General features: G+C 49.4%; 2 protein-coding genes across 2 annotated transcripts; both read right to left on the minus strand.

Moving 5' to 3' along the window:
* Positions 1 to 917: 917 nt before the first annotated feature.
* LOC120637993 (butyrophilin subfamily 1 member A1-like) lies at positions 918 to 3845 on the minus strand. Its single transcript, XM_039910902.1, has 4 exons — positions 3249 to 3845; positions 2632 to 2652; positions 2505 to 2531; positions 918 to 1945 (listed from the first exon to the last, which is right to left on the minus strand). The coding sequence occupies exons 1-4, from the start codon at positions 3403 to 3405 to the stop codon at positions 1383 to 1385; spliced, it is 768 nt and encodes a 255-aa protein (XP_039766836.1). The 5' UTR covers positions 3406 to 3845; the 3' UTR covers positions 918 to 1382.
* A 3264-nt stretch (positions 3846 to 7109) lies between these two features.
* LOC100087886 (myelin-oligodendrocyte glycoprotein-like) lies at positions 7110 to 15397 on the minus strand. The gene is made up of 4 exons (XM_029056032.2): positions 15301 to 15397; positions 9284 to 9413; positions 8961 to 9050; positions 7110 to 8014 (listed from the first exon to the last, which is right to left on the minus strand). Exons 3-4 carry the CDS (start codon positions 9046 to 9048, stop codon positions 7659 to 7661), a joined length of 444 nt encoding a protein of 147 aa, XP_028911865.2. The 5' UTR covers positions 9049 to 9050; positions 9284 to 9413; positions 15301 to 15397; the 3' UTR covers positions 7110 to 7658.
* Positions 15398 to 16188: the final 791 nt, after the last annotated feature.

Genomic DNA, 16188 nt, shown 5'->3' on the forward strand with positions numbered 1-16188 from the left:
CACATAGCTGCTGTGTGACCTTGGGCAAGTCACTTTACCTCTCTGAGCCTCAGTTGCCTCTTCTGTAGAATGGGAGTTGAGTTTCTGAGCCCCACATGGGACAGGGGCTGGGTCTAATGCGATTTGCTTGAATCCAACCCAGTGATTAGTAAGGTCCCTGGCACATAGTAAGCACTTAACCAATACCACAGTTATTATTATTATTATTATTCACTTCTTAGGGCCTCAGTTACCTCATCTGTAAAATGGTGATTGAGATCATGAGCCCCACGTGGGACAGGGGCTGTGTCCAACCCCAATTTGCTTGAATCTACCCTAGCCCTCAGTACAGTGCCTGGCACATAATATGTGTTTAAAAAATGCCACAGTTATTATTATTATCACTCATCCCTATTTTACAGAGGGGGTAACTGAAGCACAGAAAAATGAAGTGGCCTGCCCAAGGTCACACAGAAGACATGTGGCTGAGCCTAGATTAGAACCTAGGTCCTTCTGACTCCCAAGCCCATGTTTTATCCACTAAGGTGGCTTCTCTAATAGTGATATTTTTTAAGCACATATTATGTGCCAAGAATTGTACTAAGCGCTGGGGTAGATGCGAGATAATCGGGTTGGATATAGTCCCTGTCCCACATAGGGCTCCCAGTCTCATTCCATTTTACAGATTCATTAACTGAGGTACAAAGAAGTGAAATGACTTGCCCAAGGTCACACAGCAGACAAGTGGCAGAGCAGAGATTAGAACCCAGGTCCTTCTGATTCCTAGGCCCATACTCTTTCCACTAGGCCATGCTGCTGCTCTACTTAGACTGAGCCCTGTGCGGATTAGGGACCATGTCCAACCTGATCACCTTGTATCTAATCCAGTGCTTAGAACAGGGCTTGGCACACAGTAAGAGCTCAACAAGTACCAAAATTATAATTATACAAGATAATCAGGATGGACACAGTGCATGTCCTAAATGGAGCTCAGTCTTAGTCCACTTTTTACAAAAGAGATAATTAAGGCCCAGAGAAGTGAGGTGACTTACCCAAGGTCACAAAATGGACCGTGACCGAGCTGGGATTCAAACTCAGATCTTCCGACTTTCAGGCCCTTTGCTCATAAGGACATGTTGCTCCCCCGAGCTGCCACTAAATCCTGCTAGTTTTTCCTCACACAATTTTCCACATTTGCTCCTTCCTCCCACCCATCCAACAGCAGAGGAGGCGGGGACACAGGCAGCTGCAGCCTCGGGAGGGGACGGACACCTGCAGGGTCACAGGGCTGGGGCCGGGAGGCTCCCTAAGGGGCAGGAGGGACCCCGGGGCTGGGCTGGGGGGGAGCAATGGGCCATCGGCCCCAGTGAGGGGATCCCTGTCTGGTCCCCCCTATGAGGCGCTCAATGAGAGGGGGCAGGGATCGGGTCTCCCCCAGCCCAACCGGGCACAGGGCAGATGGTCAGAGGGGCTGGATCACTGGACCAAAGCCAGAAGAAAGGTCGGAGGGTTCCCGAGAAGGCGGCGTGGGAGAAAGTGTAGATGTGGGATCCGTCAGTGCCACTGTAGAAGGAGACGGCTCCAGCCTCGCAGTCCAGGTAAACCACCACCCGGCGGGAGCGGGTGGTCAGGGGCAGAGGGATACGGGGAGAAGTGTGGGCCCAGTATCCATCTCCATATTTCTCCAAGGTCCAGAATCCAAGCGCAGGTGACACTGAGATCCCTGCTTTCCTTCTCACATTTTCCCTACAAACCCCTAGATACCAGACTCTTCTCTCCCCGACCTCCACCACCCAGCAATGTCTCCCGGAGGTGAAGCGCTCGCGGCCCAGCACACAGGAGTTATGACTGAATCTCTCCGGGTTGTCGGGCAGGTCCTGCCGTTTGTCTCCCACTGTCACCCGTTTCCGATCCTCAGACAGCACGAGTCCGGGATGCGCCGTGTCGGGATCGAGAGTGACACTGGCTGCGGACAGAGTGTGTGGGTGAGCGTTGGGGGCTCAGGGCAGAGGAGACCTCGGGGCCGGGACAGGACAGGCCGGAGCTCGGGAAGGCTTCCCGGAGGGGGCGGCGGGGACAGAGGAGCCCCCCCCCCCCGGGGTACCGGGCAGTTTGCGGGGGGTGAGGGGGAGGGGGGGACGGGGGCGCTCCGGAGCTGTAACCCCTACCCCGCGGGACCCCCGGGTCCTGCCACGCTCACACAGGTCCCGCTCGGAGGCGGAGACACCACCTTCCCCCGCGAAACATCAAGCGGCGCTCTGCCCCTCCCCCAGGACTCAGGACCCAAGGTCCTTCGGTCTGCGCTGGGGATCTCGATTCCTGCGTGGTGCTTCAGCTCCCGTGTGTCTCCCCACTCTGTTCCAGCCATTTCAAGAGGCTCCTGGAGCCCCTGACAGCAGCAGGGAGGAAGAGGGCGAGGAGAAGGGAAAGGAAGAGGTGGGTGAAGAGGAGAAGGCCATCGAAGGTTCTTGCTATGGCCCCGGGTCTGTGCCTAAGAGACGCCAGAGAATTTCAGGGTCACTTACCCTCGTGTAATTGAAACAAACTCCACTCTGCAAGGGAACAGAGAGAAGGGACGTTACCTGGCTGGTGGAGGGGACACAAACGTCAACATGAGAAAGCAGACAGAAATGGAAGAAACACAGAACTTACTGAGCTCCATCTGGAGTTTCCCTGAAAAGGAACAGAATGAAGTCAGGGACCCTTCGGAACAGGAGAACTTGGGGTGGGCTGGGAGGGGATGAAATGGGGTTGAGGAGTCAGTTTCTGGGACGTGTGGCAAGGGACTGGACCCTCGGAAAGAATCCCCACTACCCAGAGAAGGATTCATGGATTGGGAATGGTGACCATTGTCCCTGAAATCTCCAGGAAGAGTTGGTTGATTGTGACCTGTTGACCTTTCTCAAAACTGATCTCCCAGCTCTGCTGGGGTTGTGGCTGCACTTGAGGGGGCTGGGAGTGATGGGAAAAGAATGCAAGAGGATTGGTGGGCTCCAGTCTGAACTCGATCAGTGGGGCCTTGGGTTTCTACTCCCTATTGCCTACCCACCTCCATGAGTAACAGTTGGCACATATATAGGGTGGGTGGGTCTTTTATCTGGGAAAATATCAGGCTGTGGGTCATGTGTGTGAGGTTGGGGGTGGGGTCTGTCTTCTCCAGGTATGTGGGGGCAGTGATCTCTGACCTCTCTGTCTTTCCCTTCCCCATCTGGTCTACTGCCTTTCCCTGCCACAAGGAAGATGTCTCTGCAATATTCTCGCTCCTTTACCTTTGTCCCTGTGCTGGTTCCAGAAGACATAGAGACCCCCAGCGATGAGCAGTCCCAGCACAGGGAGGGTCACTCCCAGGGCCACCATCAAGGACAAACCCGATGGGAAGAGAGGAGCTGAAACAGAATTCCCAAAAATATCATCAGAGGGAAACATGGGGCAAGTTGGGCCTTTTCCATAGTTCAGGGAGAGTTAGAACCACTCGGGAGGAGGCGAGACCAGGGGCCCCAGGACCTCACTGTGTCTTTGCTCTACGACATGCTGAGAGCCCGGAGCAGAGGCACTGACCCCTGGTCTCCCTTCCTGTGTGCAGAGGAGGGTGGAGTGCAGGGCTGAGAACCGAGTGGTTTGAGGAGCACAGACAGCACTATGGGGAAGGACAAAGGGCAAGAGTTTCCCTGGCCAGGCCATGTTGGGGTGAGGTGACGGGGGGGTCACTGAGGAGAAGGGGCCTCTTGTGATTCCCCAGGGAGAGCCCAGTGCCCTAGGCTGGAGATCTCACTCCCCTTATCTCCATTCTTGACTAATTCTACCAGCAAAGGAGAAACGGCGTAGCAGAGGGGAAAGAGCACAAACCTCAGAATCAGATAAGCTGGGTTCTAATCTGGACTCCACCTCTTTGTGACCTTGGGCAAATCACTTACCTTCTCTGTGTCTCCGTTCCCCCATCTGCAAAATGGAGACTAAATACTTGTGCTCCCTCCTATTTAGAATGGGAGCCCCATGTACTATTGATAATAATAACAATAATTATAATGATGGTATATGTTAAGCGCTTACTATGTGCCAAGGGCTGTTCTAAACACTGGCATAGATACAAGGTAATCAGGTTGGTCACAGTCCCTGTCCCACATGAGGCTCCCATTCTTCATCCCCGTTTTGCAGATGAGGTAACTGAGGCACAGAGAAGTGAAGTAACTTGCCCGAGGTCACACAGCAGACAAGTGGGGGAGTCAGGATTAGAACCCATAACCTCTGACTCCCAAACCCATGCTGTTGCCATTAGGCCATGCCGCTTCCCATAAGGGACCTGATTATCGTGTACATACCCCAATGCTTCCCCCAGGGAAGGAGTGGGAAGAGGGGCAGCAGTGCAGCACCCAGGGGTTCTTACCAGGGGAGAAGGGTGGGAGGGGAAGGAGGGTCCTCTGCTCTGTTTTTACCTTAGCCTGGACCCCAAATTCTCTCTCAACCTCATTCCACACCTCCATTTTCTGCTTCCCTGACCCTTGCCCCCATACAGACCTGTTCCCACTTCAAAACTCAAGTGTGTATGTATGTGTGGGAGGGGGGTATGACAGAGTGTGGGATGCTCATAAACCTTTTTTAAAAATGGTGTGGGCAGGGAATGCATCTGGTTTTGTTGTATTGTACTCTCCCAAGTGCTTAGTACAATGCTGTCCACACAGGAAGTGCTGAATAAATACCACTGAATGAATGAATGAATAAAAACCCATAGAGCAACATGGCCTAGTCGAAAGAACATTGGCCAGGGAGTCAAAGGACCTAGGTTGTAATCCTGAATTCACCACTAGCCTGCTGTGTGACCTTGGACAAATCACTTAACTTCTCGGTACCTCAATTACCTCATCTATAGAATGGGGATAAAGACCTGTTATCAATAAATAGATCAATGGTATTTACTGAGTGAATAGCACTGTATTAAATACCTGGGAAAGCATAGTAAGAGAGATATCCTTGCCTACAAGGAGTTCACAGTCTAGTAACTTATTAGTGATGTGACTCCTCAAACCTTGATGTCATCTATCTCGATGCCAACCTCGCACCCACGTCCTGCCTCTGGTCTGGGATGCCCTGCCATTTCATATCCAAGAGACGATCACTGTCTCCACTTTGAAAATCTTATAGAAGGCACATCTCCTCCAAGAAGCCATCACTGACTAGGGCCTCATTTCCTCTTCTCTCACTTCCTTCTGCTTCATACTTGGATTTGCCCCCTTTATTCACCCCTCCCACAGCGCCACGGCCCTTTCGTACATATCCATAATTTATTTATTTATATTAATGTAAGTCTCCTCTAGGCTGTAAGCCCACTGTGGGCAGGGAGCATGTCTACCATTCTGTCATAGTGTACTCTTACAAGTGCTTAATACAGTGCTCTACACATAGTAAGTGCTCAATACATATGGCTGATAGAGAGGGAGACAGAAAATGAAATACATAACAGGGGAATCAGCAGAGTATGAGAGGATGGACACAAGTGCTGTGGGGCTGGGGTGGGGTGACCAACAGAGTGCTTCAGGGGAACAGACCCAAGTGCAAAAGTAAGGTGGAAGGGAGAGCAATTCATGGAGGAGATGCGAAGCACTCAAACAGCTCATTCCATCCTACCTCACCTCACTATTCTACTACAGCCCACCCTGCTCTAGTACCAACTTGCTCGCTATGCCCCAATCTGTCTATTTCTCCACCGAAGCCTTTCCCACATCCTCCCTCTAGCCTGGAACTCCCTCCCCCTCTGTATATGCCATACCATCATTCTCTCCACCTTCAAAGCATTAGTTCCCTCTAGACTGTAAGCTCGTTGTGGGCAGAGAATTGTTGTATTGTAGTCTCCCAAGTGCTTAGTACAGTTCTCTGTACTAAGTAAGCACTCAATAAATACGATTGAATGGATGAATGAATCTTCTCCAAGAGGCCTTTCCTGATTAAGCCCTCTTTTCCCCAGCTCGCTCTCTCTTCTGTGTCTTCTATGCACTTGGATCTGTGACTTTTGGACATTAGATATTTGCCCTACCTTCAACCTCAAAGCAATCATGGATATATATTTAAATTATAGATATCAATGTCTGTCTCCCCCTCTAGACTGTAAGGGCATTACAGGCAAGAACTTGTCATTATGTTGCATTGTACTCTCCCAGCTGCTTAGTTTGGTGCTCTGCACATAGAGAACACTCAATAAATATGATTGATTGATTGATTGAATTTAGTAAGGTTTGAAAATAGAGAGAGATGTGTTCTGCTGGACATGAACATGAACGAAAAGCAGTGTGACCTAGTGGAAAGAAGATGGGAACAGAAGACCTGGATGCTAATCCTGGATCCACCATTTGTCTGCTGTATAACCTTTGGCGACTAACTTAAAATCTCTGTGCTTCAGTTCCCTCATCTGTAAAATGGGGAAGAAATCCTACTTCCTCGTACACAGACTGTGAGACTAATGCAGGAAAGGGATTGTGTCCAGCCTGATAACCTTGTATCTACCCTAGTGTTTAGCACAGTGGATGGCACCTAGTAAGCGCTTAACAAATGCAATAATAATGATAATGAATAGGGAAGGATGACACGACAAGGGTTGACAACAAGAGGGATGGGGTTGAGGTACCAGGAGTAGGTTGGTGTTGAAGGGGCAAAGTGGGTGGGTAGAAGGTCTAGGTAATAACAATGATTGCATTTGTTAAGCGCTTACTATTAGCCAGGCACTTTTCCAAGCACTGGGGCAGATACAAGCTAATTGGGTTAGACACAGTCCCTGTCCCACATAGAGCTCACAGTCTTCATCCCCATTTTAAAGATGAGGGAACTAAGGCACAGAGAAGTTAAGTGACTTGTCCAAGGTCACACTGCAGATAATTGGCAGAGCCAGGATTAAAGCCCAGGTCCTTCTGACTCCCAGGCCCCTTCTCTATCCACTAGGCCAAGTTGCTCCTGTGTCGGAAAGGGAGAGCTGATTAAGAGACTTAAAGCCCTTCCTTAGAGGGTGAGGCCATGAAAAACAGGGATTTTGTCTGACCTGCTCATGCTGCATCTACCACGGGGCTTAGTAAAGTGCTTGGCACATAGTAAGCACTTTAAAATTGACCATTTTATTATTAGTAGTATTATTATTATTACTCCTATTGTCTGCCTTCACAGACCCTGCCCCAACCAGCCTGACCTCACCTCACCCCAGTTCAACCCAACCCTCCATGACCTCTTGTGACCCCCAACCGGTCCCCACAGCGATGGAGCGTAACCAGACCTAGATGTAGCCCTGCTCCATCCTGACCAGACTGGGCTGAGACCACCAGAACAGAGTCCTGTCCCGACTCTTCACAGTCCCCAGATCAGGTGAGACCCCAACATTAGAAAATATAAAAGAGGTTCTGGGGAAAGCCTGTCCAGTAGGTGAAGAAGGGGTGTCTTTCCCTGAGCCCCAGCTTAGCCCCAAGTTATTCAGAATCACAGAAATCCAGTCCAGAAACAACCCAGGAAGAGACTGACCCATGGAGAGTGTTCCATGGAAATACTGCACTGGTCAATGTTGAGTGAGGGGGCAGCAAGACTAGGACACTGGGTAAGAGGAGTGGACCTTGTAGAGGGCTGAAGCTGTAAGGGATTCTGGGTAAGGAAAGGATTGTCTGTAAGGCTGCATAAGAATGAGTCCACTGGTCACAATGAAAAACCGGCTACTCACCAACCACCTGCAGCTCTAGAGGGGCTTCATCATCAGAATTGCCGTCATAGAAAGAACAAAGATAGTTTCCCTCATCAGAGACTCTGACATTGCGTAGTCTCACAGCCACACTCCCATAATCCATGGCATCTCTCACCAACTCCGTCCTCCCTTGATACTCCTCCATCTGCTCTCCAAACAGCTCCGCTCCACTATCGTACAGGTGCACGACATTAGAGGGCTGGGATCGGAACCACCTCGCCTCCATAAACTCAACACTTTTCTTAGGGTTCAAGTGACAGTGCATCTCAGTGTCTTCCCCCTCCAAGGCCAGGACAGGCTCAGCAGGTCCAATCACAGAAAACTGAGCTGTAACAGAGAGTGAGACTGTCAGAAAGGAGCAGGGCCTGGGGCTTTGGTGGGCGGGAGAGACATCTCCAGAGGAAGGACAGAGCTGTCCCCTGTCTGCTCTCTGAAGGCACCAGAGTGTCCGGTCACCTTCTATTCTCCATCTATACCGGCTCCCTTGGAGAACTCATTCGCTCCAATAGCTTCAACTACCATCTCTATACAGATGATTCCCAAATCTCCATCTCCAGCCCTGATCTCTCCTCTTCTCTGCAATCTCACACTTTCTCCTGTCTTCAGGACATTTCTTCTTGGAAGTCCTGCAGATATCTCACCCTTAACATGTCCAAAACAGAGTTCCTTATCTTTGCACCAAAAGCCTGTCCTGCCCATGACTTTCCCATCACTATAAACAGTACCACCATCCTCCCTGTCTCACAACCCCTTTATCTTGGCATTATCCTCAACACATCTTTCTCATTCAACATATATATTCAATCTATCACCAAATCCTGTCAGTGCAACCTTTGCAACATTGCTAAAATCCACCCTTTCCTTGCCACCCAAACTGCTACCACAGTAATCTAAGCACTTATCCTATCCCACCATGATTACTGCATCAGCCTCTTTGCTGACCTCCCTGCCTCCTGTCCACCCTCAGCCCACAAAATCTATGTACATATATGTAATTCATGTATTTATTTCAATGCCCATCTTCCCCTCTAGACTGTAAGCTCTTTGTGGGAAAGGAATGTGTCTACCAACTCTGCTATATCATACTCTCCCAAATGCTTAGGACAGTGCTTTGCACATGGTAAGTGTTCAATAAAAACACTTGATTGACTGAGAGGACATACAATCCCCCCAGCTCTGATCTCTGAAACACTCACACTGGTGACCACCAGGGGATTTATTTTCTCCTCTGAGACATCCTCATAAGGCTGTGAAATGGGGAAGAAATTCCTACCTGAACCCATTGTGAGCAGCTGGAGAAAGAGGAGGATGACGAGGAACCTGGATGTGAAGGATTCTGGGAAACTTGCCACGTTCTCCATCTCTGGGGCCACAGAGAGACAACAGTAGCTCAGTCAAAACCTGTCCCACTCACCATCAGAGAGCCAGACCAAGGCTGAGACATGAGGCACACAGCAGTGGAAGACTCTTGGATCTGACATCAGCACAGTTCAGCTTCTTGTCACATCTGTCACCAAATGTCCCAAACCAACTTTCTTACCCCAGACACCCAGATATCAATCCCCAACACTCCCACACTCATGCCAGACAACTCACAGTCTCTGTCCCTCAGGGTGAGTCAGGGAGAAGACCTGAATCTGCTCTTCACTCCAACATGGGCAGCGGGATCAGGGCTCGAGCCCCTTGGCCAGGATCTCTTGGGCATTTACAGCTGCAGGACACTGACCTGAGAGTTGGTGGTTACAGAACAGAGATCAAAGGTCAGCAGGAGCTTTGGGATGTTTCCTTTGTATCCATTTGGCATCTCCTCAATCTGGAGATTGAGGAGCAGGGTGCAGGAGCCCTGCAGAGCTGAGTTAGGAACTGGGCTCTGCAGGGGGTCCCAGCCTTCAAGCGATCCCCCAGAACTGGTTCTTAGTAGAAGGCTACCACTTCACCCTGCCCCAACCAGCCACTGTGGAAGTGAAAGTTGAACAGGACAGTGACTGGACTGTGGACACCTGTTATGGTGAGGAACAAAAACAATTGTTGGAGGAGAATCCCCAGTTCCCGGATCCTCTCCCAGACCCAGGCCAGATATGTGTAAACACTGTGGTGGGAAATGTTTCCCCACTTTGAGGACACTTGTGTCCCTCCTGGCTCCATTGTCCCCTTGAGTACAGGAATTCTCCTGGATGATGGAGGTGGGAGTGTGGAGAGGGAAGGGAAGGGACCATCATTCCTGTTCTGGGAAAGTTTGAATTGGGGCATTGCCTACCTTCCCCCCACCCCTTGCTCTTCCCAACTCTCTTCTGCCTCTGTTCCCCAAAAATGTTAGTCAGGTTGGGAGGGGGGTGGTGGGAGAGAGAGGAGGAGAGAGAGGAATCAGATTCTCAGATTCCTCCAACTCCACAATATGTCAGATCCATTAGCTCCCTCCCTGCCCAGAACAGGGATGTGCGGGGTTCCTCTCTCCCTCTCTGCCCCAGTGGCTGGGGGTGTCAGTGGGTGAGGCTGTGATTGGAGAACGGACAGGGTGCCAGAAGTGGGAGGTGGAAAGCCATGCCTAATCTCCCAATGGCCCCCTCTGACCCCACGATGTCCCTAACCCAAGTACGGGAGAACTAAGGGATGACCCACCTCCAGTCAGTCAATCAATCAATCAATCATATTTATTAAGTGCTTACTGTTAGTGGGACACTGTACTAAGGTGCTTGGGAGAGTCAGCACAACAGTGTAACAGGCACATTATCTGTCCACAACGTGCTTACAGTCTAGAGGGAGAGACAGACATTAATATGAATAAATGAGGGATGTTTACATAAATGCTGTGGGGCTGGGGGCAGAGGTGGTGAATAAAGGAAGCAAGTCTGGGTGACACAGAAGGGAGTGGAAAAAGAAGAAATGAAGGCTTAGTTAGGGAAGGTCTTTTGGAGAGGATGTGCCTTCAATAAACCTTTGAAGTGGAGGAGAGTCATTGTTTGTCAGATAAAAAGAGGGAGGGCTTTCCAGGTCAGAGACAGGACAAGAGGTCTGGGGCAAGATAGAGGAGATTGAGGTACGGTGAGAAGGTTGGCATTAGAGGAGTGAAGTGTGTGGGACAGGTTAGAGTAGAAGAGTAGCGAGGTGAGTTAGGAGGGTAGGGTAGGAGGGTAGGAGGGAGTTAGGTAAGGTAGGAGGTAGTAGGTAGTAGGTAGGTGACTGAGTGCTTTAATGCTGATGGTAAGGAGTTTCTGTTCGATGTGAAGAGGGATAGGCAACCACTGGAGGTGCTTGAGGAGTTGGGATAAATGGACTGAATGTTTCTGGAGAAAAATGATCCAGGAAGCAGAGTGAAGTAAGGACAGGAGTGGGGGGAGAGAGGAGGCAGAGACGTCAGCAAGAAGGCTGATACAGTAATCAAGGCAGGATAGGATAAGTGCTTGGATTAACATAGTAGCAGTTTGGATGGAGAGGAATGGAGGGATTTTAGCAATGTTGTGAAGGTTGAACCAACAGGATTTAATAATATATTAAATATGTGGGTTGAAAGAGAGGAGTCAAGGATAACAACAAGGTTACTGGCTTGTGAGATAGAAAGGTTGGTGGTTCTCTCAAAAGTGATGGGAAAGTCACAGGGAGGGCAGAGATTGTGTGGGAAGATAAGGAGTTTTTTGTTTTGGTCATGTTAAGTTTGAGGGGGTCAGCAGGGCATCTAAGTACAGATGTCTTGAAGGTAGGAGGAAGGGTGAGACTGCAGAGTGGGAGGGAGATCAGGGCTGTAGATGTCGATTTGGTAATCATTCACACAGAGGTGGTAGTTGAAGCCAAGATAGAACTCCCACCTCTGTCCCCATCACTACCCCACCTTTCCCAGACCAGTTTGAGGCAGGTCTGTTTGCATCCACTCCAGAGCTTTGTAGAGTGTCTGGTACTTAGTTGAGCGCTTAACAAATATGATTATTATTATTAGTATTACTACTGCTAATAATAATCTGATCACTTATATTACCCCACTTTGATTGCTATATAAGCCTCCTTTGCAGACCTCCCAGCCTCCTGTCTCTCCCCACTCCAGTCCATACTTCAACTGCCATAGTCCATACTTCAATTTCTACAAAAATGTTCAGGACATGTTCCTCCACTCCTCAAGAACCTCAATTAAGTGCTCAATAAATAGGATTGACTGACATTCCAGGGAATTTGGGATGTTCTATATTTCACTTCCAATCCCTTCCTGTGGGAACCCCCAACCGACTCCTCAAGTGGTTACCCATACACGCCTGTATTAAACTGAAACTCTTTTCCTAACTCTTTTCCCCTTCCTAAATCATCTCGCTAATCTCCTACTACAACCCAGCCTACACACATCACTCCTCTAATATTAACTTCTCACTGTACCTTGATTTCTTCTATCTCACTACCAATGTTTTGCCCACCTCTTACCTCTGGCCTGGAATGCCCTCCCTCTTCATATCCAACAGACAATTACTCTCCCCCACTTCAAAGCCTTATCTCATATCTCATCCAAGAGGCCTTCCCTGATTAAGCCCTCTTTTCCTTATCTTCAATTCAATAATAATGTTGGTATTTGTTAAGCGCTTACTATGTGCCGAGCACTGTTCTAAGCGCTGGGGTAGACATAGGGGAATCAGGTTGTCCCACGTGGGGCTCACAGTCTTAATCCCCATTTTCCAGATGAGGGAACTGAGGCACAGAGAAGTTAAATGACTTGCCCACAGTCACACAGCCGACAAGTGGCAGAGCTGGGATTCGAACTCATGAGCCCTGACTCCAAAGCCCGTGCTCTTTCCACTGAGCCACGCTGCTTCCCTTCTGTGTTACCCTGACTTGCTCCCCTTATTCATCTTCTCTCCTGGCCCCAAAACATATAGGTACATATGTGTAGTTTATAGTAATGTCAGTCTCCCCGTCTAGATTCCAAGCTCTTTGTGGTCAGGAAATGTCTGTTATTCTATTCCCCCAAGTGCTTAGTAAAGTACTCGGCACACAGTAAGTGCTCAATAAATATGATCGACTGACATTCCAGGGAGTTTGGAATGTTCTATATTTCCCCTCCAATCCCTTCTTGTGGGCCCCCCCAACCCAGCCATCTCTTCCTCTAGCTGTTCTGGGGGAGTGGCTGCCTTCATAACATCTCCCATCCCCCGTGCCCCATGGCCCTCCATATCCTGTACTCACAGCTATTCCTGTACAATTTCCAGGAGAATTTCCCCAGAATTCAGCTCACACCCTTCAGAGCAAGTTACCCCAAGACTCACCAGCCTGACTCCTCCTTTCTGGGCCACCTGAGCCAGCAGCCCCAACAGAAGGGCAGATTCTCCATTATTTGGTGGTTGGTCAGGCTCATCTCACCAGGACCTGAAGTTCCTTCTCCAGGATCAGTTTCAACAAGGGAGGTTGAAGGGCACCACCCCCCGAAAGAAAGGTGGCATTTGAATGTCTTATCAATCACTGGCAGAACTCATCAGAGGCAATTGGAAGAATGAGACAGAAACCGATGAACAGAAATTACTCAAAACTGAATAATAGAGTATATTAAATTATATACTCTAATAATAACGATGGTATTTGTTAAGGGCTTGCTATGTGCCAAGTACTGTTCTAAGCACTGCGGTAGACACAAGGTAATCAGGTTGTCCCACATGGGGCTCACAGTTTTAATCCCCATTTTACAGATGAAGTAACTGAGGCACAGACAAGTTAAATGACTTCTCCAAAGTCACATAGTTGATGAGTGGCAAGGCTGGTATTAGAACCCATGTCTTCTGACTCCCAGGCCCGTGTTCTTTCCACTAAGCCATGCTGTTTCTTTATACTCTGAGTTCCATGTGGGAAAAGGACTGTGTCCAACCTGATTAAGTTGCATCTACCTCAATTCCTAGAACAGTGCTTGGCACACAGTAAGCTCTTAAGTGCCATACCATTCCATAAATTGTTATGTACAATGTCACACCATTAATAAATGGTGTTAATGAAAGATTATCCTGGGCAACATACTGTACTAAGTGCTGGGAAATGTACAATAGTATTAATAGACACAATTTCTGTCCTCAAAGAAATTTCATTTTAGTACCGGAGAAAGACATGAAAATAATTTCAAGGTACAGGTAAATTAGTAAGTTGTGAGTGCCAGTGTGCTGAGCTGATAATTTGGAGGATGTGAAGTGACACCCAAATCTACATCTCCTCCCCTGTTCTCCCTCCCTCCAGGCTAGTATCTCCTCCTGCCTTCAGGACATCTCCACCTGGGTGTCCGCCCACCACCTAAAGCTCATCATGTCCAAGACTGGGCTCCTCATGTTCCCTCTCAAACCCTGTGCTCTCCATGACTTTCCCATCACTGTGGACGGCACTTCCATCTTTCCCATCTACAAGCCCGCAACCTTGGTGTCATCCTCTGCTCTCTCATTCACCCCACACATCCAATCCATCAACAAAACACTCCAGTCTCACCTTCACAATATCGCCAAGATCTGCCCTTTCCTCTCCATCCAAACTGCTACCTTGTTGGAACAATCTCTCATAATATCCCGACTGGATTATTGCATCAGCCTCCTCTCTGACCTCCCATCCTCCTATCTTTCCCCGCTTCAGTCTATACTTCACTCCGCAGCCCGAATTATCTTTCTACAGAAACACTCTGGGCATGCCACTCCCCTCCTCAAAAACCTCCAGTGGTTGCCTATCAACATGTTCATGAAGAAAAAACTTCTCACTCTTGGCTTCAGAGCTCTCTAACACCTTGCTCCCTCCTACCTCACTTTCCTTCTCTCTTTCTACTGCCCACACTGTACACTCTGCTCCTCTGCCGCTCATCTCCTCACTGTCCTCCATTCACGTCTATCCCGTTGACGACCCCTGGCCAATGTCCTACCACTGTCCTGAAATGCCCTCCCTCCTCCCATCTGCCAAACTAACTCTCTTCCCCGCTTCAAAGACCTACTGAGAGCTCACCTCCTCCAGGAGACCTTCCCAGACTGAACTTCCCTTTTCCTTTGCTCCTTCCTCCCCTCCCCATTGCCCCTACTCCCTCCCTCTGCTCTATCCCCTTCCCCGCCCCACTGCACTGGTGTATATTTGCACATATTTATTATTCTATTTATTTTATTAGTGATGGGTATATATCTATAATTCTATTCATTTATTTTGAAGGTATTGATGCCTGTCTTCTTGTTTACTTTTGTTGTCTGTCTCCTCATTCTAGACAGGTTCAGGAATCCAAGGGAGAGTCTTTCCCTCATCTCTTCTTCTCTCTGCTTCCCACCATCCCCCATGTTACCCAACCTTCAACCTACCCACAACCCTCATGTGTCCCTGAGGGCAGCGTGGAATGAAGGCTACAGGATCGGCTCAGGGAATGTGTCGATGTCAGGGGGAGGAGAGACTCCATCCAGTTTAGGGAGTATGGGGTGTTGGGTCTTTCCCCTCCACTCTGTTCCTGTGGGCACCCCCTACCCCTGCCATCCCTACCTCTACCTGTCCTGGGGAAGGGGCAGCCCTCAGGACATTTCCCATCCACCCAGCACATGGCCCTCTACACTCTGTGGTTACCCCTACCCCCCTCCAGTTTCCAGGAGAATTTCCCCAGAATTCAGCTCCAGCCCCGGAGGGCAGGGTCCCCCTAGACTCACCAGCCCGACTCCTCCCTGGGCCGTCACACCTGGCAGCCCCAGCAGAAAGGTAGATTCTCTACTGTTGGTGGCGGCCAAGCTCTCCTCACCGGGACCTGAAGTTCCTTTTGCAGGATCAGTTCCAGGACTTGACCCTGGTGGGCTCCACCCTCCAATAGAGAGGCGGCATTTGAAAGTCTTATCCATCACTGACAGGACTCTCCGGAGGCAGTTGGAAGAGTTGGAAGGGTGTGCCAGGTCGGGTACTAAATGCTGCAGTTGATAATCAGGTCAGACCCAGGCCATGACCCACATAAGGCTCACAGTCTTAATCCCCATTTTACAGATGAGGTAACTGAGCCACGGAGAAGTTAAGTGACTTACCCAGGTCACCTAGCAGACAATGGTGGAGCTGGGATTAGAACCCAATTCCTTCTGACTCCCAGGCCCGTGTTCTATTCCACTAGGCCACACTAGTTCTTACTACATGCCGAGCACTGTACTAACCACCGGGGTGGATAGAAGATAATCAGGCCGGACCCAGGCCCTGTTCCACATGAGGCTCACAGTTCAGGCAGGGAGGGGAAAACCCAAAATTGGGATTTCACTGATGGATAAGTTTGCATCCGACTCTCCCCCTAAAATGTACACTCCCTGAGGGCAGGGCTCATGTCTATGAACATTATTGTACATTCACAAGTCTTTAGGTCAGTGCTCTGCACACAGTAGGTGCTCAATCAATACTATTAATTGACTGATTGACTGATTCCCAGGAATGACTCTACCCACTCCCCCCTGCTCCAGGGGATACACGTGGCCACACTGTTTCTTCACTCCCCGGAAACCAGAGCCCCAACATAGGGCTGGAAAACATTTAATTAATTAATTCATTCATTCATTCAATCGTAT

The sequence above is a fragment of the Ornithorhynchus anatinus genome, chromosome X5 (assembly GCF_004115215.2).
Source record: "Ornithorhynchus anatinus isolate Pmale09 chromosome X5, mOrnAna1.pri.v4, whole genome shotgun sequence".
In the NCBI taxonomy this organism is placed as follows: Eukaryota; Metazoa; Chordata; class Mammalia; order Monotremata; family Ornithorhynchidae; genus Ornithorhynchus; species Ornithorhynchus anatinus.

What these genes read in the sequence shown, in the direction of transcription:
- LOC120637993 (XM_039910902.1), bottom strand. Translation starts at nt 3,405, where the DNA reads ATGTTTCCCTCTGATGATATTTTTGGGAATTCTGTTTCAGCTCCTCTC. An exon ending in GAACCAGCACAGGGACAAAG is followed by an intron (nt 2,653 to 3,248) that starts GTAAAGGAGCGA and finishes GTTCCTTTTCAG; the next exon opens with GGAAACTCCAGATGGAGCTC. An exon ending in GAAACTCCAGATGGAGCTCA is followed by an intron (nt 2,532 to 2,631) that starts GTAAGTTCTGTG and finishes GTTCCCTTGCAG; the next exon opens with AGTGGAGTTTGTTTCAATTA.
- LOC100087886 (XM_029056032.2), bottom strand. Translation starts at nt 9,048, where the DNA reads ATGGAGAACGTGGCAAGTTTCCCAGAATCCTTCACATCCAGGTTCCTC. An exon ending in GCTGCTCACAATGGGTTCAG is followed by an intron (nt 8,015 to 8,960) that starts GTAGGAATTTCT and finishes TCTCTGTTACAG; the next exon opens with CTCAGTTTTCTGTGATTGGA.